The sequence below is a fragment of the Sminthopsis crassicaudata genome, chromosome 2 (assembly GCF_048593235.1).
Source record: "Sminthopsis crassicaudata isolate SCR6 chromosome 2, ASM4859323v1, whole genome shotgun sequence".
NCBI lineage: Eukaryota > Metazoa > Chordata > Mammalia > Dasyuromorphia > Dasyuridae > Sminthopsis > Sminthopsis crassicaudata.
In genome coordinates, this window is record NC_133618.1 from 262697914 (window position 1) to 262721136 (window position 23223).

The 23223-nt window shown below is 34.7% G+C and overlaps 1 protein-coding gene across 1 annotated transcript in view; it reads right to left on the reverse strand.

Annotated features, from left to right (window-relative positions):
- RYR3 (ryanodine receptor 3) overlaps positions 1-23223 on the reverse strand; it is a 753032-nt gene that overhangs the window by 211433 nt on the left and 518376 nt on the right. The window contains 6 exon segments of the mRNA XM_074289179.1: positions 6451-6631; positions 9623-9758; positions 13847-13950; positions 15107-15236; positions 16976-17090; positions 19105-19378. Of these exon segments, the coding sequence (XP_074145280.1) occupies positions 6451-6631; positions 9623-9758; positions 13847-13950; positions 15107-15236; positions 16976-17090; positions 19105-19378 (940 nt within the window).

Sequence of the window (23223 nt, forward strand, 5' to 3'; positions counted from 1 at the left end):
CCTGCAGAGAGCTCCGTCAAGCCTGATGCAATTCAGAGTCTCCTCTTTCTCTGAGAGTCCTCTTCTTTTATTCTCCCAGAGAATGGGCGTGGGATAATGCAAGGGCTTCTGGGAAGAACCACCCCAGCCAATGGGCTTGCTCCTTCTATCAAGTCAACCTGAGTTCTCACCTTGTAATTGTCCAGAAAACCTGAATTCTCACCTTGTCACCATCCAGACAACCTCAGTTCTCACCTAGTAATCCCAACATCTCCCCCTTTCTTTTGATTTAGAACATAGGACAGTCATGACCTTGAAACATAAATCCATCAATATGGGAAGTATTACAGATAATTACATAAATGACCTTGAAACATAAATCCATCAATATGGGAAGTATTACAGATAATTACATAAATTACATAAGCATATAGTAACATAGTAACATAACACATGCTAGAAGTATATAACATAATCAAATAATCATAAATTGAAAATTTATAAATGTCCATAAGTCCATTGTCCATTAGTCTCATCTTGTGTGAGGAAGTCCAATGATTCCTGCTGATTTTAAAGTTCTTTAACAGTCTTTTTATTATCCATGCTCTTTCGGTGTAGGATGTTTCTTAGATCTTCTCCTTTATTTTGAGGTCTTTCTCTTTTTCTGTCTCTCTCTGGTGGACAAGGCGAATATGACTCGTTGGCACCCATCTGATTCCTTCTCCTGCTGAAGAAATACAAGCAAACCCTCTCCCCCAGGCAGTTAACCTATCTGGTCCCTTCCATTCACCACTTTCTGGATCTCTCCACATCACCTGGCGATTATCTAAGGACAGTGGAGATGCTCTCACTGGACACTGCCCTTCTGGTGGGTTATAAAACCTGTCTGCTGGAGCCAGCGCATCTTTGTCAAAAATTAGAAAATTAATGGTATAGAGAACTAAATTTAGAAGTTCCCTAGGGCTACCTGTGGCTCCCCCTTTCTTTTGTTTTTGGAGGAGTGTCTTAATATCTCTGTTTCTTCTCTCTACTATTGCCTGCCCTTGAGGATTAAAGGGTATGCCCGTGGTATGTAAAATCTTATACTGTGCACAAAAGTGTGTAAAATGTTTGGACGTATATGCAGGTCCATTGTCTGTTTTTATTGCTTGTGGCACACCCATAATTGCAAAAGCTTGTATAAGGAATTCAGTGACCACTCGGGCTGTCTCTTTTGCTGCTGGCATTGCAAATGTGAATCCTGAAAAGGTGTCTACCACTACATGGATAAAAGATAGACGACCAAAAGATTTATAATGGGTCACATCCATTTGCCAGATTTCATTGGGTCTCAAACCACGAGGATTCTTCCCTGGAGGGAGTGTAGGAGCATGGAAAGGAAGACAAGCTGTACAGCTTTTTACTATGCTCCTAGCTTCCTCTCTTGTGATTCCAAATTGTAAACGTAAAGCTCGAGCAGCCTGATGATATTTAGAATGAGATTCTTGTGCTTCCTGAAATAAAGGACTACTAGCTAACATGGTTAGAAGGCTATCTGCCTTTGAATTTCCATCAAAAATGGGACCTGGAAGTCCACTATGTGAGTGGACATGCAAGATATAAATCTTGCCTGGATGTTTTCTCACTTGCTCTTGAAGTTCCTTAAAGAGCTGATAAATATTGGAGGCTGCAAATTTTATTTGGGCTGTGGCAATTCTTTGTACTACACCTACTGAATAGGCTGAATCAGTAATTATATTTACGTCTCCTGGGTAATAAGTGAGAGCTAGCATGATAGCAAATAATTCATTCTGTTGAGTGGATTGAAAAGGAGTCCTGATTACTCTCTTTATGGTTAAATCATGAGAGTATATGGCACAAATATTTTCTTTGGAGGCATCTGTAAAGATTGTTGGTCCTTTAAGAGGAACCTTAGAAACCTTTTCTTCAAAAATCCATCGCCAATTATGTAGTAGCCGGGTAATCTTTAATGGAGATCCATGTGCAAAATTTTCCCTGTTCGGGCGCCAAATTGCGAAGGTCTGGTCTAGCTCCTCTTGTCAGGATAAGCAAAAGTCCTTGCCCCACGTTGGGCGCCAATTGTAACGAGCTGTCGTCTCCAGAAGCTGCTGGATCGCTCTCTGGGAAGAGATCTGCTGTGTCTTCTACTCAAATCTCTCAGACAGATTCTTCTTCCTGTAATGAACCGTTGTCTCCAGGCAGTTGCTGTTAACTCTTGTCCAAAGAAGTGACTTCCCTTCCTGCAGAGAGCTCCGTCAAGCCTGATGCAATTCAGAGTCTCCTCTTTCTCTGAGAGTCCTCTTCTTTTATTCTCCCAGAGAATGGGCGTGGGATAATGCAAGGGCTTCTGGGAAGAACCACCCCAGCCAATGGGCTTGCTCCTTCTATCAAGTCAACCTGAGTTCTCACCTTGTAATTGTCCAGAAAACCTGAATTCTCACCTTGTCACCATCCAGACAACCTCAGTTCTCACCTAGTAATCCCAACATCTTTCCAATTATTTAAATCTGACTTTATTTTTGTGGCAAGTGTTTTGTAATTTTGCTCATATAATTCCTGACTCTCCTTTGGTAGATATATTCCCAAATATTTGATACTATCGACTGTTATTTTGAATGGAATTTCTCTTTGTATCTCTTGCTGTTGGATTGTGTTGGTAATGTATAAAAATCCTGAGGATTTATGTGGATTTATTTTGTATCCTGCGACTTTGCTAAAATTCTGAATTATTTCTAATAGCTTTTTAGCAGAGTCTTTGGGGTTCTCTAAGTATACCATCATGTCATCTGCGAAAAGTGACAATTTGATTTCTTCATTTCCTACTCTAATTCCTTGGATCTCTTTCTCAGCTCTTATTGCCAAGGCTAGAGTTTCTAGTACTATATTGAATAGTAATGGTGATAGTGGGCAACCTTGTTTCACTCCTGATCTTACAGGGAAAGGTTCTAGTTTATCACCATTACATATGATGTTTACTGAAGGTTTTAAATATATGCTCCTTATTATTTTAAGGAATAGTCCATTTATTCCTATACTCTCAAGCGTTTTTAGTAGGAATGGATGTTGGATTTTATCAAATGCCTTTTCTGCATCTATTGAGATGATCATATGGTTTTTATTAATTTGATTATTAATATGGTCAATTATACTAATAGTTTTCCTAATATTAAACCAGCCCTGCATTCCTGGTATAAATCCCACTTGGTCATAGTGTATTATCCTGGGGATGATTTTCTGAAGTCTATTTGCTAATATCTTATTTAAGATTTTAGCATCAATATTCATTAAGGAAATTGGTCTATAGTTTTCTTTCTCAATTTTCGATCTACCTGGTTTAGGTATCAGTACCATGTCTGTGTCATAGAAGGAATTTGGTAGGACTCCTTCAATCCCTATTTTTTCAAATAGTTTACATAGCATTGGAGTTAGTTGTTCTTTAAATGTTTGGTAGAATTCACCTGTAAATCCATCTGGTCCTGGGGACATTTTCTTAGGAAGTTGGTTAATAGCTTGGTCTATTTCTTTTTCTGAGATGGGACTATTTAGACTACTTACTTCTTCCTCTGTTAATCTGGGCAAGCTATATTTTTGAAGGTATTCTTCCATTTCATTTAAGTTATCGAATTTATCGGCATAAAGTTGAGCAAAGTAGCTCCTAACTATTGTTCTAATTTCCTCTTCATTAGTGGTGAGTTCACCCTTTTCATTTTCAAGACTATCAATTTGCTTTTTCTCTTTCCTTTTGTTAATCAGGTTTACTAAGGGTTTGTCTATTTTGTTGGTTTTTTCATAAAACCAACTCTTAGTTTTATTAATTAATTCAATAGTTTTTTTACTTTCAATTTTATTAATCTCACCTTTTATTTTTTGAATTTCAAGTTTTGTGTTTGTCTGGGGGTTTTTAATTTGTTCCTTTTCTAGCAATTTTAGCTGTAAGCCCAATTCGTTGGCCCTCTCTTTCTCTATTTAATGCAAGTAGGCCTGTAGAGATATAAAACTTCCCCTTATTACTGCTTTGGCTGTATCCCACACATTTTGGTATGATGTCTCATTATTGTCATTTTCTTGGGTGAAGTTATTAATTATGTCTATGATTTGCTGTTTTACCCAATCATTCTTTAGTATAAGATTATTTAGTTTCCAATTATTTTTTGGTCTATTTTCCCCTGGCTTTTTATTAAATGTTATTTTGATTGCATTGTGGTCTGAAAAGGATGCATTTACTATTTCTGCCTTACTGCATTTGATTTTGAGGTTTTTATGCCCTAGTATATGATCAATTTTTGTATAGGTTCCATGAACTGCTGAGAAGAAAGTATATTCCTTTCTGTCTCCATTTAGCTTTCGCCAAAGATCTATCATATCAAACTTTTCTAGTATTCTATTTACCTCTTTGACTTCTTTCTTATTTATTTTGTGGTTTGATTTATCTAATTCTGAGAGTGCAAGGTTGAGATCTCCCACTATTATAGTTTTGCTATCTATTTCCTCTTGCAGCTCTCTTAATTTCTCTTTTAAGAATTTAGATGCTGCACCACTTGGTGCATACATGTTTAATATTGATACTGCTTCACTATTGATGCTTCCCTTTAGCAGGATATAATGCCCTTCCTTATCTCTTTTAATTAGATCAATTTTTGTTTTTGCTTGATCTGAGATGAGGATGGCTACTCCTGCTTTTTTGGTTTTGCCTGAAGCATAATAGATTCTGCTCCACCCTTTTACTTTTAGTTTGAATGTCTCATCCTGTTTCAGGTGTGTTTCCTGTAAACAACATATAGTAGGATTCTGACTTTTAATCCAGTCTGCTAACTGCTTCCTTTTTATGAGGCAGTTTGCCCCATTCACATTTATGGTTAGAAGGACTAATTCTATATTGCTTGCCATCTTATTAACCCCTGCTTATGCTTTTCTCCTTTCCTTCCCTTTTACCCTCCTATCCAGTATTAAACTGGTGAACACCACTTCCTTTTCACAGCCCTCCCTTTTTAGGATCCCTCCCCCACCTTAAAGATCCTCCCCTTATTTTACCCTTTTTCCTCGAAATTACTGTACTTGACAGTCTTTTCAATTGTTTTATTTCTCTGGTTTTGCTTGACTCCCTCTTGGTTTCTCCTTGAGTCATTCATTTCCACTTGTTCCAGTCTAATTTTCAATGATGTATTTTCTTCACTCACTTTTTTAATATCTCTTTGTAATTGTACAATTGAGTTTTTATCTTCTATGGAATTTTTTTCCATTTTATCCATTTTATTTTTTAGAGAGCTGATTTCTTTTTCCAGCTCACTAATCCTCTTTTCCTTGGAGTTGTTTACCTTTTCCAGCTCACTAATCCTGTTTTCCTTGGAGTTGTTTACCTTTTCCAGCTCACTAATCTTGTTTCTCAATGATTTGATTTCTTTATCCACTCTGTCTTTGAATGCATGGGATGACTTCTCCAGGCTCTCTTGCCAAGCTTCCCTTTCCTTTTCCTATTTCTCTTCCAGCTCTCTTGTGAGAGCCTTTTTGATTTCCTCTATGAGGTTCTTTTGTATTGAGGAGCAGCTTATATCCCTCCCAGGGGATACATCTGGGGACAGTCTGTTCCTAGTCTCCTCAGCATTTGAAGTCTGCTCCCTCTCCACACAGAAGCTGTCAATGGTTAGAGCCCTTTTGAATTTTTTGTTCATTTTGTCAGAGCAGGAATCAAAGAACACAAACTTACAAGAGAAACAATTGGTCTGTTTTGCGGGGGCTGGGGCTGGATGGTATTAATGGGCTTCCTCTACAGACTGGGGGTAGGGCAGCAGAGAGGCACTAACAGAACATCAATGACTGTACTGAGTCTGCGCTCTGAGGCTCCGAGAACGCACCGAGTCAGTCCAGGTGGGGGTTGGGGGTGGCCAGGCTCTGAGAGACGCTGGCTTTCTGGGGTTTTAATCTTCACCTCCGGTGTTTACACCCTCTCCACCGCTCCTTGCTTGCTGCCAAGACGGAGCATCCACACTGGGGCAAAAGCCCTTTCACAGAAATGGCAGAGATCACTCCCCTCCCCCTCTGGTCTAAGCTGTGTGAGCTGCCTGTCTTGCTCTGGTTGCCTGCCCTCAGTCTGCGCCCAGTCTGATTGACCCTCCCCCGAGCAAACACAGACCTTTTCTGGCGACTTTCAAGGATGTCTTCTCTTGGTGATAATTTGTGGATTTCTTTCTGGGTCAATCATTAAGTCAGAGGCTTGTCATGAAGTAAGTTCTGAGAGAAAACGAGGAGCTCAAGCAGCTGTCTGCCTCCACGCCGCCATCTTGGCTGGAAGTCCCCATTCCCCACAAAGTAATTTTAAAGTATTTTCATTACATTACTGAAGGTCCAAAATTTTCCTAGTTAGGATACAACTGATACTTCATAAATTATCAAATTTATTCACAGTATGCAGAGAATCACTATATCAGTTTACAAATTTTAAGCACTTGCCAAAAATCAATTCCATTTACTTACATTTCTCTCTTATATCCCTGAGAAGGAAGATCAAGAGCTGGGTTCTCAGAGATTTTAATAGCTCCTTGCATGGCTGCCAACAGACCATTTCCTCCTTCACCCCTCAGAGCTGGTCCAAAGCACTCTGGACGTCTTATAAGAAGTTTGACAACGACAGTAGCATTTTCTTCCACACTTTCACCTAAGGAAAATAAAGCAATAGTTTCTATCTTTATATAAATGAACGACAGAGAAATTAATTTATAATTGTCTGGTTTGGGGATATAATGTTTCATCAAATCTGTGACTCAGTATATTAAGAAACTGTAGTGATAGAGCGAAATTTGATCTTTGTACAAAGCAATGTAATCTATTTATATAATTATCAGATTCAATACATTGACAGAGCTCCCTTACATTGCTCTGAATTTATCTAAAGGCAAAAATTACAATCTACTAAATGAAAACAATAGAATAGTAAGACTTTTTTTTTTTTTTTTTAAAGTCAGTGAGGGTTTGCTGAAAGACAGTTGTTTTCTTTTTGGGAAGTAGATAGTTGTAGCTCATATTTGGTGATTAAAAATCAACATCATGATAATGGTCATGTTTAGTTGAATTATAATTTTCCAATCAAATCTGATTCTTCAGATTTCACTAAAATATTTATTATTTCTCTTTTTGTAGATTTTTCCTTTCTCCTAATCCAAGTTAGGGCAAAACTATAGTGCCCCCCAAAGTTTTTTTATTGCTTATAATATAGTTCCAGATTACAATTACAGAGTAAGTATAAGATTCTCAAAGTCATTATTTTTTGAATTAAACATAATTCAAAGTTTCTTTTAGAACTAATAAAACTGAAATGAAAAAGTTCCTTTAGAAATAAAATCCATTAAGATGACCTAATTGATACCCTATAAGTAACAGTTATAAAAGTGTTACTTAGAATTTCCTAATTACATTGTTTTACATAATAGTCTTCTGCTTGGTCAAAAAAATAAACAAACTCCAGTGATTTCAAATATTACTATCAGAATAGAAATTAATTAGTGTGCTATAATAACTGTAAAAGAAAAGTGTTATATATTTATTAGGGAGATAATATTTAAATTGCTGCTCATTTCTAGTTGAGTCAAGGATCCAGACTTGAAAATAATTAGAATTTTTAAAAATCATGAGCCTATTTCACACAAACTTAAATAATTAAGATTTGTAAAAGGTTTCGAAGTCCTTCAATGAAACATAATTACTGGTTCAGGGTTTAAGGGCTCTTGTAAAAATTAGTACTACATTCATAGAAGTAAGCTATGTTAAATTCACTCAAATCTATTACAATAAAAATAAAATAAAAAGAGTAAAAAAAAAGTTTTCTAAGCTGTATTAGATATTTCATTTATTTTAAGTAATAACTATCTCAATCAAAATCCTTTATTAAAATTATCTGAGAAGTCCTTTAGAATTTATTTTAATAGGATCTGGTCTCTAATAATATGTCTTAGGATCCTTGCAGAATTTTCTGTTTCAGATGTTTGATATGCTTTTATACCTAGTCATCTGATTCTAAATAATTTCATTCAACAAAAATTTTGAAAAGGTGTTTTTTTCCACTTCAAAATGTCTATGAAGCAGTTGAGGGGAAGACAAATACAATTCTTATTTTATGTATGGGCACACCATTCTACTTTTTTTTTTTTTTTTTACCCTAACTATGGAAATACAAGTCTGGATTCAAAAGGTACAGAAATGCTTGACTTTAGACCTATTTTCTTCTCTTTTACTCTCTAGTCCCTGTTGCCAGCTAAGGCCAACTTTTCTACATGTATTCTTGATGCCATTCCCTCCTGTATTCTCTTGCAGACTGCCTCCATTATCATATCCTTTAAATTATTAATTTCATTCTCCCTCCATGCTGGTTCCTTCACTGCTGCCAACACAGAGCTGTCTTTCTTATCCTGAAAAAAACCCAAACCAAACCAAACTGCTTACTAGATTCTGATGTGAATTTAAATTATTATTCTATTTCCCCTTTCACAGCCAAATTCCTAGAAAAACTATCTATACTTAGTGACTTTGTGACAAATGTGACTCTATTTACTCTTTTCAATTTCCTTCTGTGTATTTTTTAAAATGTTCAGAAAATGTTTTATTGATGATTTTTCCCCTTTTTAGTCTCTCTACTCCCAATTTTTCCTCATCATTGTCCTCCACAAAAATAACCAATAAGTTATTTTCCTTGTAACCAATAAGTACTTAAATAAAACAAATTCACACATTGGCTGTGACTGAAAAATTATGCCTCATTCTGCATCTTTAGCACATTACTTTCCTCTTAAGAGGAAGGTATACACCTAGTCATCAGTTTTCTGAGTTGGTCATGGTATTTGTCACATTTCCTAACTCATTAAAAGTTATTTTCCTTAAAAAAATGATTATAACCATAAAATAGTTCTCCCTTTTCTGCTGACTTGGGCTGTGCATCAGTTAACATAAATCCTTTAGTGAATCCATCACTTTTGCCATTTATAAGGTACAGTAATATTATATCCATATACCATAATTTATTAGACACTCCTTAACTTATGAGCAACTACTTTTTCCAATTTGATTTAAGCATTTTTGTTAAAAGTATTGCTATTAATATTGGTCTTGTTATTCCTCAAGCACAATATTCCATTCCTATATCTATACCTTTGCATTAGCCACTTCACATGACTAACCTGCATTTCTTCCTTAGTCTGAGCTTAAAACCTCATTTCCTTTAAAACTCAGTTCAAATGCTACTTTTTGCCCAAAATCTTTCCTGATACCTCTTTTAGTCAGTGCCACCCTCCAACCCCTACCTTTTATTTTGAATGTATTTTTACATTCTTAGGTACAAACACTGTCTTCTTCAAGAGAATATAAGTTCCTTGAGGGAAGGGACTATCTCCATTTTTTTTTTTTTTTGCCATTTAAAATTTTTTTCACATGTATTTAGCTTTAATTTATGGAATAAATTTATTCCATAAAACAAGCATTTCCATTACACAGTATAATAAAAGAGATGATTGCTCATGAAACTGCAAATCTATTATATACAACTTGTTATTGCTTTTTGCTTGTTTTTTTCTTCCCTCCCTCCCCTCTTTGCTTTGTATTGCCAATATATTTGGCTTGGCATAGTAGTATCTCAATAAATATTTGTTGATTAACTCACTATTTACAAAGACAGCAAATCGTAGGAAGGACAAATAACGCTCCCCTTCAATAGGATTCCAGCCAATGTCAGGATATCCCTTGGCCAAGAGCATAGGGCAGCTCTGTAGACCACATCCTGCCAAGTATGTGACTACCTGCAAAGCATAATAGAATGATAAAGATATAAGTAAAAGTATATTAGTTTTAATGGAATGCTATAAATACCTGTGGAAAGTATAGAAACCAGAGAAATTTCACATAAGAAGAATCCAAGCATTCTAGCTGTGAAATTCAATGTGCCTTAATGAAAATAGCACATTCATTTTTTGTTTACAAGAAGAACTATTACTAATCAAGGAACAGATGTTTTTGGTTACCTTGTATCAAACTATAATTGATATTCATTTCTAACTGGGAAATATAATAGATTGCTGTTTATTTAGAAATCAGTTTTCAGGTCTCCCTGTGGTTCTAAGGAAGTAGGGAAAGATAAAAAGAGGGATTCAGAGGGATTCTGTACACCAACATATAGAGATCCAATTACTTTTTTTTTTTTTTTTTTTTGCTGAGGCAATTGGGGTTAAGTGACTTGCCCAGGATCATACAGCTAGGCAGTATACGTGTCTGAGACCAGATATGAACTCTGGTCCCCCTGACTTCAGGATCTATCCACTGTGCCACCTAGCTGCCCTTCCAATTGTCTTTTTATGGAACGTAAAAGATCTGGGTTCGAGGAGCTTTATAAGGGATTCTATGGACATCTGGGTTTATCATGAGACACAGTAGTTGATTCACAAACACACCCACTCTGTTTACTCATTAACACTAGTCATCCATCAAAAAGTTTGCACCCCTCTCTGTTTGTAATATAAAGAACAGACTAAGAAGATGTCACTCTGTATGCTCTCTTATAACACAATAGAAGCTTCAGTATTAATGGGAATATATCCATAAAATCTCAGATTTGCTATTATGAATGTTTTAGACACTATGCCTTTGCTTTTCATAAAGATATTATTATAATTCTGACTTAATTCTTTTGGGATGAAAGGAACAAAACAAAAGACTTTATTTTAAGAACAATAAAAGTTTTCTAGGCAACTCTAGGCCTTTTCTGATCCATTCTAAATAATATGAAAAATTGATAAAGTATAAATTAACATTAGAGGCTATTATGTAAGCCATCCAGTCGTTCTTTCAAGTAGCATCATCCTAAACTGCTTACATTTTTATCCTTATGATCAGCAAAGAGCAATGAGATCTTCTTCCTCCTTGGAATACTAATTCTTGAGAAAATTTTCTGGGGACTAAGATGAAATCTAGTAATTCAACTGACTGAAATTCATGCAATTATAGAATTCCTAAATGCCCTCAGTTTACAGTAATCATAAAAGATCCAATATCCTTATTTTAATAATGAGAACATTGAGCCCAGAAAGATAATGTGACTTTTCTAAGGTCACAAAACAAGAATTATGACAGAATTTTAATTCAAAACTAAGTTTATAGATTTCAAGTATAAAATTTTTGGATTCCTGTCAGAGAAAAAAAGTATCATTTCAAAAAGCAGAGGGAAATAAGTCTCTTATAATAATTTGACATACAACCTGCACTCCCGATTCCTATAGTGCCAGATAGTTATCAGGGTTGCCAACTGCTGTTGATCCCATTCCAGATTTTCATTTTCAATTCAGAAAAATCTATATATTTTTCTAACACATTGGTTGGGTGGTTGTTGTCCTTTGTGCTTCATGAGGACTAAAATGACATCAGTTTTTTGGGGTCAAAGTACAGTGTTTCTGATTGTGGCCGATCAAACCAATATAAACTTGGAAGACTCTACTACAGTTTGGGTACAAAAAGAGAATATGAACATTTAGAGTGTAAATGTCTCTAAATGTGTGTATCTCCTGTTTCTTTTGTGTTACTTGCAATTCTACTTTGTTCATAAATTTTCTTTGATTCAAGCATGCCCTGCTGGGGGGTCCTGTGCCAATGTCTCCCACGTCTGACAATTGACTCTAAAGTTCTTTAGAGATCTTGAAAGTGTCCTTAATTACTTCTGATCTGTTTGAGAAATTAGCTTGTATGAGTTCTCTCTAAAATAGTATTTTAAGAATATGTACATTTGGCATTCAAACAATGTGGCCAGCCAGTTGTACTCTCTGCAGTAGAGAACTGGTTGGCAATTCAGTTAGAGAAAGAATCTCAGTGTCTGGGACCTTATCTTTCTAGATGCTCTTTCAAATGAAGCTATTCATTTTCCTGGAATAATGCTGGTGTATTGTCCAGCTTTCATAGGCATAAACAAAAAAGTCAGCATCACAGCTCTGAAGACCTTCAGTTTGGTAGGAAGCACAATACCTCTTCTCTCCCACACTTTCCTTTAAAGCATCTCAAGCATTGAGAATGCTCTGCTCGAGTAATCATGAGTCAACTGTATCACCAATATGTATAACTTTGGAAACTATATTGTCAAGGTAAGCAAACATCCACAGAAGTGAAAATTTCTCCAATTAATGATTCCAGGTATGGATAGTGTAGTGCTAACTAGTGGAGAACTTCTGTTTTCTTGGTATTGCTTGTCAGATCCAAATTAGCAGAAGAGACAGAGAATTGGTCCATACTCTTGCAATTCAGCCTCTAAAGGCTGCAACTGAGTATACAAGCACCTGCTGTGAAATAGTCTAGCACCAACTTTTTTTCAAGCTAAATAATTTACCACCAGTGTAGTAGCTGACCTTGATGCTATTTTTGTTCACAATGAAGACATTTGAAAACATTGCCAAAAGGCATGGGAACAAGCACACAGCCCTACTTCACTTGACTGGTGAATGGGAAAGCATGAGAGCATCATCCATTATTTAGAACTCATGCAAGAATGCTATCATTGAACTATTTTGAATTGTTGTGGGAGTGTGGAGGTTCTGGGTTCACTAACATATATCTTCCAAAGGGCTGCCTAGGTCTTCGCACATTATAAGAATTTTCTGATTTTTTTTTGCCACATTGTCATTCCAAAGGCTAAATGGAGGCTATGGGCAATATATTACATCTCTGTTAAGTACCTTAAGTTACTAATGATCTATTACTAACTGCTTTTTTTAGGTGAAAAGAAGAAATGTGAATTGTTATATCTCTACTAGCACTACTGTAACCAGAAAAAAATAAAGTATTGATTTCCTTTTACATTCATGCAAAATAGTTAGACTAATATTAAATACTTAGAGAACATGCAGTGAAAAAAGCATAGCTTTTAAAGATTAAATGATACAAATTTATTGTAATGTACACTAGTTATAAGAACTTTTATAACAATCTGAGTAAAACAAGTCATTTCCAACTCTAGATATAAGATCTAGAGGACTTATCTTTAATGTGTTGTCCTTATTGTCCAAATTCCTTCTGCTTCTCAGATGAGAGTTTATTTTTTACATTTTAAAAGAGGGATAGGCTGATCCTTAAGTCTGTTATTCTCTTAGTTGGAAAATTAATAATTTATAGCAAAAAGTGAAATTGATTTATTCCTTTATTACACTAGCCAGATAGTTCATTTGATTAGAAGACAGCATGTTACTAATGAAACTGAGGTCATTAGTTTAATTTTATAGCCTATCTCTGCACTTTAATCCCAGTTAGCCCTTTAGCAAATGCCACTGGTTATAAGAGGAGAAAGGAGAAAGGATATTATTTATATCAAAGACAAAATAACATAAAACATTGGAATGTCTGTGCCATATGTCTGTGCTTATATGAATCACATTCATATAGACAGATATTCTTCATATATTTATTCTGAATAAAAAATATATGAACAACTTCCCTTGAATTAGCCTACAAATTCTTTGGGATGAGATAACTTCTTATCATTTCTTAGTTGACAGTTTAGTGTTATTTACCCAAATAGATATGCAATAAATACTTGCCAAGTGGATTCATGCATACAGATACAAAAATATTTATGATATATGCACTTTAGAATAAAAGTAAAAATTACTATATTACTGTGCCATTATTACTATATCATTACTATCATATTTTTCTTTTGAACTTTCTGATAGGAGCTCTCTTGGGTTGACTTTTCATTCATTCACACATACTAAACATAAAATAAGTGATTATTATATGATAACTGCCTAAAATACAAGAATAAAATTTAAAAAGTCTCCATGCTTAAGAATTTTAAATTCTATTTTCCTTGCTTTTGCTGAATAAATCACATATCCCCTTTAATAGTGATTACCTTCTCCAGGTCTGGCTCCTCCAAACCCAGTGCCAATTCATTGTTGTCCATGACTGATGAAGCTGCCACATCAAGTGGGGTAGAACCCCTCATTGCTGGAGAGGCTGCAGAAAACGGAAAAAGAGAAGCAAAACAATACTGTCCCAAGGCTTCTGTCAGGGAGAGAATAACACCTATACTAGAATCTAGGATCATGGTCTATTTACCAATGAGAGCCATCCTATATTTGTTTGAGAATCACAATTTGTCTCAGAATGGCAACTAGAATAACATTTTGGAGGCTGAAACAAACCAAAATTAGGGTGAAGCAGTGTTTATATTCTTCTTCCTTTTGATCTTCTTAAGCTGAATTGGAGGAAATGTAGGATTCAATTACTGTAAATAAGAATGCTTCTATTGACATAAAGGGTCCCCATTGCTTAATGATTTTTCCCCCTCACAGGAGCTTTCCCAGAAATCCCATTCGGTCACCACTATTACTGCCCTCATTTTACAGATGCAGAAACTGAGGGATGCTGATGCCACCCTAGTATAGTTGGAGAATGGTAGATTGCTAAGTATCCTGTATCCTACATATCATTTGATTCATAAGTCCCACTTAATTTTAGAGAACATAATATTATCACTTTCCATATATAGAAATCTCCCAAAATTTTTGGATTGTCTTGTTTTATTCTTAGTAAATCATGTATCTTCAAAATAATGAAGTATACAAAATAAAAGTATGTTATCATTCATATATGAACATTATTTGAGACACTACTTTCCAGTAGAAATAATGGATTTATTGAGGTCCAGTCATATCTTCTCTCTATTCTAGTGTGACTAATAACTTATAACCTACATTTGTAAACTGGCAGGATGAAGATAGCAATATAGGCCATGGCCATGGAATAAGGAAAAGGTTATCTTGTCAAAAGATTGGACAGTGTCATCATGGTTTAATCAAATGAGTAGGACATGTCATACATGTAATGCTCAGATAGGACAACTCATAAAATATGTGCTATTGATCTCAAGGGGAAGGGTTGAAATAGGAACAATGGATTGATGCAAATCTACTTCTAACTCTATAAATAATATTATATAATATTAGTAACATATCTTTGAACAGAATGGGAACAGGGCACATAAGAACAGAAAAAAGAAAGAATACATTTATATTTTCTTTTAAACATGAATAATGTCTTCTTTAAAAATACAAGATATATCATTACTTTATTGCTTCAGCAGTGAGATCTGAAGTCCAACATTACATACCTAAGCCAACACTGCTATTTTCAAGTAGATAGCTTAGGTGCTCAAACATAGCTTTTTGATTTTGTCTGCTGATTCGGCAAAAATAGCAAAGGAATCGGCAACAACTAGCAACCATCTTTGGAAAAGCAATCTGAGGGAAAAGTGAATGAAAGAAAGGAATTAATCAATGTCTCTTAGAGGTTGTCATCAAATCTGCTCATAAAAAACTGATCAAAATAATCTAAGAAATAGCTTTTTTTAAGCTTACAAACAGAAAGTAGCTCAGACTTATATTCATATATTCTCATTCCTTCTCTTTAATTTACATCCACCCCACAGAGAATAATATGACTAGTTTATCCAGATAAGGGCTATTACAGTTGAGAGCTAAATATAATTTCAGAAGCATCTTCTCACCAAAGAAAATCCAAACCAAACATTCTTTGTCTAACCCAGCTGTCCTCTTATTCCCTCAAAATTATATGAAGTGTTTTTTTGGTAGTGTTTTTTGTTTTTGTTTTTTGCCAGTTGGAAATAAAGTATGAATGTATTCTAAAGGAAGTTTTAGGGAAAGTAGGAGAAGAGGTGACAAGTGCTTTGTATTCATATGTAAGAACATAGGACATCACAGTAAAGGTTGTAAAAACTAACAAGTTGTTCACTGAGTACTATGCCTTTTAATGATACTTGAGGTCTTTTAAGTTATTTTGCCCAAAAATGAAATATAATGAAATCATTAATCATTTAACCAACAATTATTTATATTATGTTATTGTAATTGTTGTAAATTTTTTATTATAATTATGGTACTCAGAATTTATACTATGAAATTCAGGAATTGACTCTAACTGGTCTTGCATTTTTTGCTTTTGCATATTTCCAAATAATAGATTTATTTGACCACTTTTACTTTTATATATCACTCTTTATATTGCTTTAAGCAGGAGCTTTTGTAAAGAGAAGATTCTCAATAAATGTTTATTGATTGCGGGGTTCAGGTCTAAGTTTCCTCAGAGTTTTCCTCAAAGGACCTCGGAAAGGCCAGAATGGTTGACTGTGTTTTGATTTCCTCTTTTAAAATTAAAGTTAAAGAACTACAATAATAAACTACTTACTCTGATTAGCTACCATAAAGACAAACTGCTCTAGATCATATCAAGGCATTTTCTAAAGGCTTTATAGAAAGATCAGACTTCTGATAGGTGGAACAAGACCAGCTAAAATGGAGTGCTAGGCTTAGTTTCTGCCTGGTTTTTAATTCCTCACTCCTTCGAGATATTGTATAGGATATTACCAATCACTAGAAGATTGACATTCCTGAATGCTGTTCTTAGAAATTTCCTTGGTCTATTAGGTAGATGCTGTCTAACACCACTGAAAATCCAAGCTTAGTACCTAACAGATTTTCTTGCTAATAGATGCTCCTTCTAATATTAGAACATTCATTAGGTAGTGGGTCATAGAGCATTATTTCATTAGAAATTCAGACATTTAGAAAATGTATATAATTTAGGGACCTGGAATCATCAGGATCTTTTTTTAAACAGTCAAGACTTCAGTGCTCTACCTGACCCTGTCATATGGAAATTTTGTAAAGTCAGAATAACCAATGTTTATATATTTTGTGTGTCCTTCCCATACTAAGGCTATTTTAGCATTGCTAAAGAGGATATGCTACAAGTTGTATATGTTCAAATAACAATGAAAGTTTGTAATGATCACTCTTGTATCAAAATATTAGTAGTAGCTGAATTCTTGACAACACCTTCTGAGACTTTTCTTATTCTTTCAGGGATGCTATTTTCAGGGCTTGGACATTGTGTTATTTCTGTCATTTCACTGCTCTCTATCATGAGGCAAATGCTGATAAAACTCCCCTTGTAACAATACCTGAGATTTCTCTCCTCCAAGAACATTCACCATCACCTCCATTACAGTCTCATGCATGCCCAGGACTCTCATCAGGTTGGGATGCTGATAAAAAACTTTGTTATTCATTATATCCCTAGGATAAAGAATAGAAAAGAGCTTTACTTTTTCATTTTGCCATAAATACTGTTGTGTTATACTTTACCAGGCAACTCTGTTCACTGAAAGGCCTGTAGGTACAAAAGATTGTGAACCACTTCATTTTATTGAGTTACTTGGAATAGTGAAAGTACTATTCTATAATTTACAAATTTCTGTACTTTACAAAAGAAACTTAAATTTACTAATGTAATTTGCCAGAGATTACATAGTATGAGTCAGAATTGGAATCTGAACCCAGATTTCCTGACTCCAAGTTCAGTGTTTTTTTTTCCTTTTTTTTTCATTATTACCATGCTACCTCTTTGGCATAAAAATTCAAAATTCACAACGAAAGAGGCATGAGTGAATCACATGAATCACACTCCTTTAATCTTTAGATTATTCATAGGAGAGTACTAAGTTTTAGTTTCTCTTCCCTTCTATCCTCTTTTTTTTTTTTAAACCAAAAGAATATTGATGACAGTGGTGGAGCTGGTGAATGACTTATAGGAGACACTGCAGGAGGAAGGACTGCTTCTGATTTTGATCTCTTCTCCTAGTCACCCCCTACATATCAACAGGTGTCCCTGACCCCTATTTTATTGTCATGTTTGGTTAGGATGTTAGAAAACATGTTTCCCCACCCTCTCAGGTTCTTTTGAGATTTTTCTATAAACTTTGACTTGGTGTGTGGGCTGCATCTGGGATCTATTACTGGAGTACAGTAAGCCAAGTCTTGAATTGGGTTTTGACTCTGCATCTTCCATTAATTAACTGTGTGAATGTGGGAAAATATTTTCATTTCTTACTATTTTAATGTTTTCATTTGTAAAATAAAGAGGTGAGATCATTTCTCAAGTCCTTTCCTTTGCTAATATTTTATGAATCTCTATGAAATACAGGGACAGTTAATATTTGTTGGTTAGCTAGGTAGTATAGTGGATAGAGCTCTGGCTTTGGAATCAAAAATTCATTTTCATGAGTTCAAATCTGGCCTCAGACACTTAGTAACCATGTGACTTTGGGCAAACCATTTAATCCTACTTGCCTCAGTTTCTCATCTTTAAAATGAGCAGGAGAAAGAAATGGCAAACAAGTTTGGAATCCTTGACAAAGAAACCCCAAACGGACTCAGGAGGAGTCAGAAATGACTGAACAAGAAATAATATTTGCTGGAAGTGTACTCAAAAAGATTCAAAAGATATTTTGGGAACAAAGAAGTTATTTTAACTAACAATTTATTCAACTGAGTCAGTTTCTTAAAAGATATTTCTCCATAATAAAAAAAATCTGAATAAAAATCTAATTTCTCACCTTCTTATTTGGAGTACTTTTCTATGCTCAAAATAGGTTTCAAAGGCTATTTTTGTTCAAGTCAAATTTATCAAATAATAATAATATAGTGTTTTTAAACTGCTTTAAGCTTGCAAAATACTTTAGTTATGTTGTCTCATTTGATCCTTGAAACAACCATGTGAGGCATATGCTGCTATCATCCCCATTTTACAGATGAGGAAATAGAGGTAGAGAGAGATTCAACCTCTGGCCCAGGTACACACAACTTGTGTCTGACACAGAATTAGAACTCAGGTGTTTTGACTCCAATTCTAACATCATTGCATCACTTGGATTCTCTTGGTTGTATTATACATTTTCTTTAGTTTTCTTTAAGCAACAAATCTAGACTAGGAGAAGATATATCTTTCCATTTTCATTGCTCCATGGTTCTCTTTGCTTGAGTTACTACATATCCAATTATGCTGCATGTGCATTCCAAATGAAGATGAAATTTGAAACAACTAACAACTCCTTTCAAAGATGTTAATGAAGAACATTCTAATGTGACAACTGCAAATGATGTATCCTGAGTAGGAACTGAATAAATGCTTCTTTATCTATTTATAATGCTCTTGAATAGGAACTGAATCAAGCCCCTCATAGCCAATGATACATTTTTGCCTCAATAGACTCTTTAGGGATATCAAAATATTTATCTGAGAGTTACATACCCTAGTCCATTAATCATAAGCAACTCTTCTTCCTTCCCCATCCTTACACTGAGGAGGGAGCGAATCTGGCCCAAGGCAGCTAATAGGTTGATAGTATCGTCTACAGAAGCATGGCTAATTGTATAAGTCTTCCTCATGGCTTGGAGAAGCTCTCCAATGCTGTCATATTGCCGGCGGAGAAGATTGAACATTATCCGAACAAGTTCTGGATCCTGGATTTGGTCTTCTTGAGCCCAACGTACCATAGTCTGAGAGATAAGTTCTTTCAGGGTCGCTGTAAAAGCAAAAAGAAAAACAGGGTAATTGTGTAATTCAGACTAAGATTTCATTTGCTTCTTTCAGAGTGAACTACAACATTTATCACTGGTTAGCTATGGCTACTTTCAAGTTTCATTTTACAAAAAAAAAAAAAATTGAGGCATGAAGAACTAGATGCTACCAAGAAGATTAATAGTTCTCAGCACAAAATATGAAATCAAGTTGCTTCTAATCAGTCGTCAAAAAATTATTACATGTCTACTATGTACCAGGCACCATGTTAGGCAAGTAGGATACAAAGATGAAACAGTTCCTGTTTTTAAGTAATTTAGATTATACAAAACAAAGGTGCAGACATCTCTCTATATGTATGTACATATATCTATAAAGAACTCAGGAAAGGGCAAATAAAAGTGGTTGTAGTATTTAAGCTCTTCTTTGAAAAAAAAGTGATGAATTCTAAGAGGTAGAGGTGAGGTAGGAATGCATCATTGGACTGGAGGACAGCCTGAGCAAAGGCAGTGAATATAATGTGTAAAGAATAGCAATAAATCAAGTCTGGATGGACTGAAAAGAAAATAAAGGGGAATACTGCATAACATGCTTGGAATGGTAGTTTAGAGCAAGAATGTAAAAGTTTTTAAAAGGCTGAAGTGTATGTGTTAGATTCTAGAGGCACTGGTGGGTCATTGGAGCTTACTGAGTAGAAGGAGTAACATGTTAGGATTTATTATTTAGAAATATTATTTTCACAGTAGCATGGAAGATGATAAATTGGAGGAGAGATTTGAAAGATATAGACTTGAGTCTATTTGAAGCAGACTTAATTAAGAAGCTATTGGAATAATCCATATGAGAGATGATGAGGTTCTATCTTAACCAGGATGGTGGCTATGTGAGAGAAAGGGTCCGATGTGAGAGAAGTGAAACTAGAAATGACATGTCTATGTATATGATGAGTGAGAGAAAAGGGAGGAGTCAAAGATGATTCCATAATTACAAACTGTAAGCATGGAAAGATTGTTGAGCCTTCAAAAAAAAGGAAAGTTCAAAAGAAGGATGAGTTTTGTAGGAAAGATTATAGTTTCTATTTTAGACATGCTAAATTTTAGATAACTGTGAAAGATTTAGTATGAAATCCTCACTAGACAATTAGAAATATGAACACAGAGTACCTTATAATGGTACAGATCACAATGGATCAATGCAGGCTCATACTGATAACTCTTGTCCCTATTCTAAGTTTGCTGTAGAAGATCCCTAAAGTCAGTCCTTCTGACTTCGCAAGGGTATTACACTTTGGCCATCTGACAGATCATCTTTTCTTCCTATCATTCAAATGATAACATTTTAACATTCTGTTTTTTAGATTATCTCTTTAGTTATATTCTGTATCCTACTCACATCCACTCTATTCTTTTCCTTAGAACTCTGAAAATTACTTCAGAGACAGTTATATCCCATATATTGCTGCTATACTATCTTTCAAGACAGTATTAAAAGGTTGGGCTTCTGCTTTCATGAAAAGTTTTGAGGTAGGGAAGAGGAAAGGGTGAGAAGATAAATTAAAAAACTTTTCAATTTTCTAAATTCAATATAGTTCAAAATCCTCTACTTTTTCAATTTTGGCTTTACTTTGCTTCTATATACTGTTTATTTTATACATACACACAAGTTTATACACAAACATGTATACATGCATATATATATATAATAGATGGACAAAATATATATACGGATGATATGGATTTTTCTTTTTAATATCAGCAAGTATCTATCTATCTATCTATCTATCTATCTATCTATCTATCTATCTATAACACCATCTGGGAGTTACCTATGTAGAGATGATAAATAAACTAATGGGAGCTGAGAAGGTCATGAAGAAAGAGTGTAGAAAGATTAGAGAAGAGGGTCCAAGATGGAATCTTGGAGTGTGTCCATAGTTTGGGGGAGTGGTACAGATGATAATCGAAAGGAGAAGTTAGAAAGGTAGGAGGAGAGACAAGAAAAAAGAATATGAAATCCCAGAAAGAAGAGACTTATCTAGAAAGAAAAACTGGTTTGTACTTAAGGCTTTTTCCTAAATAATACCTTTTATTTTTAAGTGACTTGCCCAGGATCACACAGCTAGGAAGTGTTAAATGTCTGAGGCCGGATTTGAACTCAGGTTCTCCTAACTTCAGGGCCAATGTTCTATCCACTGTGCCATCTAGCTGTACTAGGCTTTTTCCTAAATAATACCTTTTATTTTCAACATATATGCAAAGATAGTTTCCAACATTCATCCTTGCAAAACCTTGTATTCCAAATTTTCATTCCTCCCTTCTCTCACCCTTCTTCCCCAGACAGCAAGTAATCTAATATATGTTAAACATTTGCAATTCTTCTATACATATTTCCATATTTATCATGTTGTGCAAGAAAAATCAGATCAAAAAGGGAAAAATAAGAAAAAAAAAAGCAAGCAAACAACAACAAAAAGGTGAAAATACAATATTGTGATCCACACTCAGTTCCTAAACTCCTATCTCTGGGTGTAGATGGCTCTTTTCTTCACAAGATCATTGGAACTGACTTGAGTCACGTCACTATAGAAAAGAGCTATGTCCATTAGAACTGATCACCATGTAATCTTGCTGCTGTTTACAATGTTCTCTTGGTTCTACTCACTTCACTTAGCATCAGTTCATGTAAATCTCTCCTTCCTGAAATCATCCTATTGGTTGTTTCTTGCAAAACCATAATATTTCATAACATTCATATACCATAACTTATTCAGCCATTACCCAACTGATGAGCATCCACTCCAGTTTCTAGTTCCTTGCCACTACAAAAAGGGCTGCCACAAACATTTTTACACACGTGGATCTTTTTCTTTTTTTATGATTTCTTTGAGATACAGACTCAGTAGAGGCATCACTGGATCATAGGGTATATATACACAGTTTAATAGTCTTTTGGACATAGTTCTAAATTGCTTTCCAAAATGTTTGGATCGGTTCACAAATCCACTAACAATGTATTAGTGCCCAGTTTTCCAACATCCCCCTCCAACATTTATCATTATCTTTTCCTGTCATCTTAACCAATCTGAAAGATGTGTAGTGATACTTCAGAGTTTTCTTAATTTGCATTTCTCTGATCAATAGTGATTTAGAGCATTTTTTCACATAAATATAAATGATTTTCTTTGTCTGAAAGTTGTCTGTTCAAATCCTTTAACTATTTATTAATTGGAGAATGGCTAGTATTCTTATAAATTTGAGACAATTATCTATATGTTTTAGAAATGAGGCCTTTATTAGAACCCTTGAATGTAAAATTTCTTCTACAGTTTTCTGCTTCCCTTCTAATCTTGGCTGCATTAGTTTTGTTTGTACAAAATTTTTTAAATTTAATATCACCAAAATTATCCATTTTGTATTTCATAATGTTCTCTAGTTCTTCTTTGGCTATAAATTCATCATCCTTTATGTCTAAATCATGAATACATTTCAACTTTTTCTTGGTTTAGAATTTTAGGTATTGGCCAATGCCATACTATTTTTCCAATTTTCCCAGTCATTTTTGTCAAATAATTATTTCTTATCCCAGAAGCTGAAGTCTTTGGGTTTATCAAACACTAGATTACTATTGTTTAATTACTATAGACTATTGTGTCTTGTGAACCTAATCTAATCCACTGATCAACTACTCTATTTCTTAATCAGTATCAAAAGGTTTTTATGACCACTGTTTTATAATATAATTTTGGGTCTAGAACATCTATGGCATCTTCATTTGCATTTTCTCATTAATTTCCTAGAAATTTTTGATCTTTTATTCTTCCAGATGAACTTTCTTATTTTTCTAGATTTG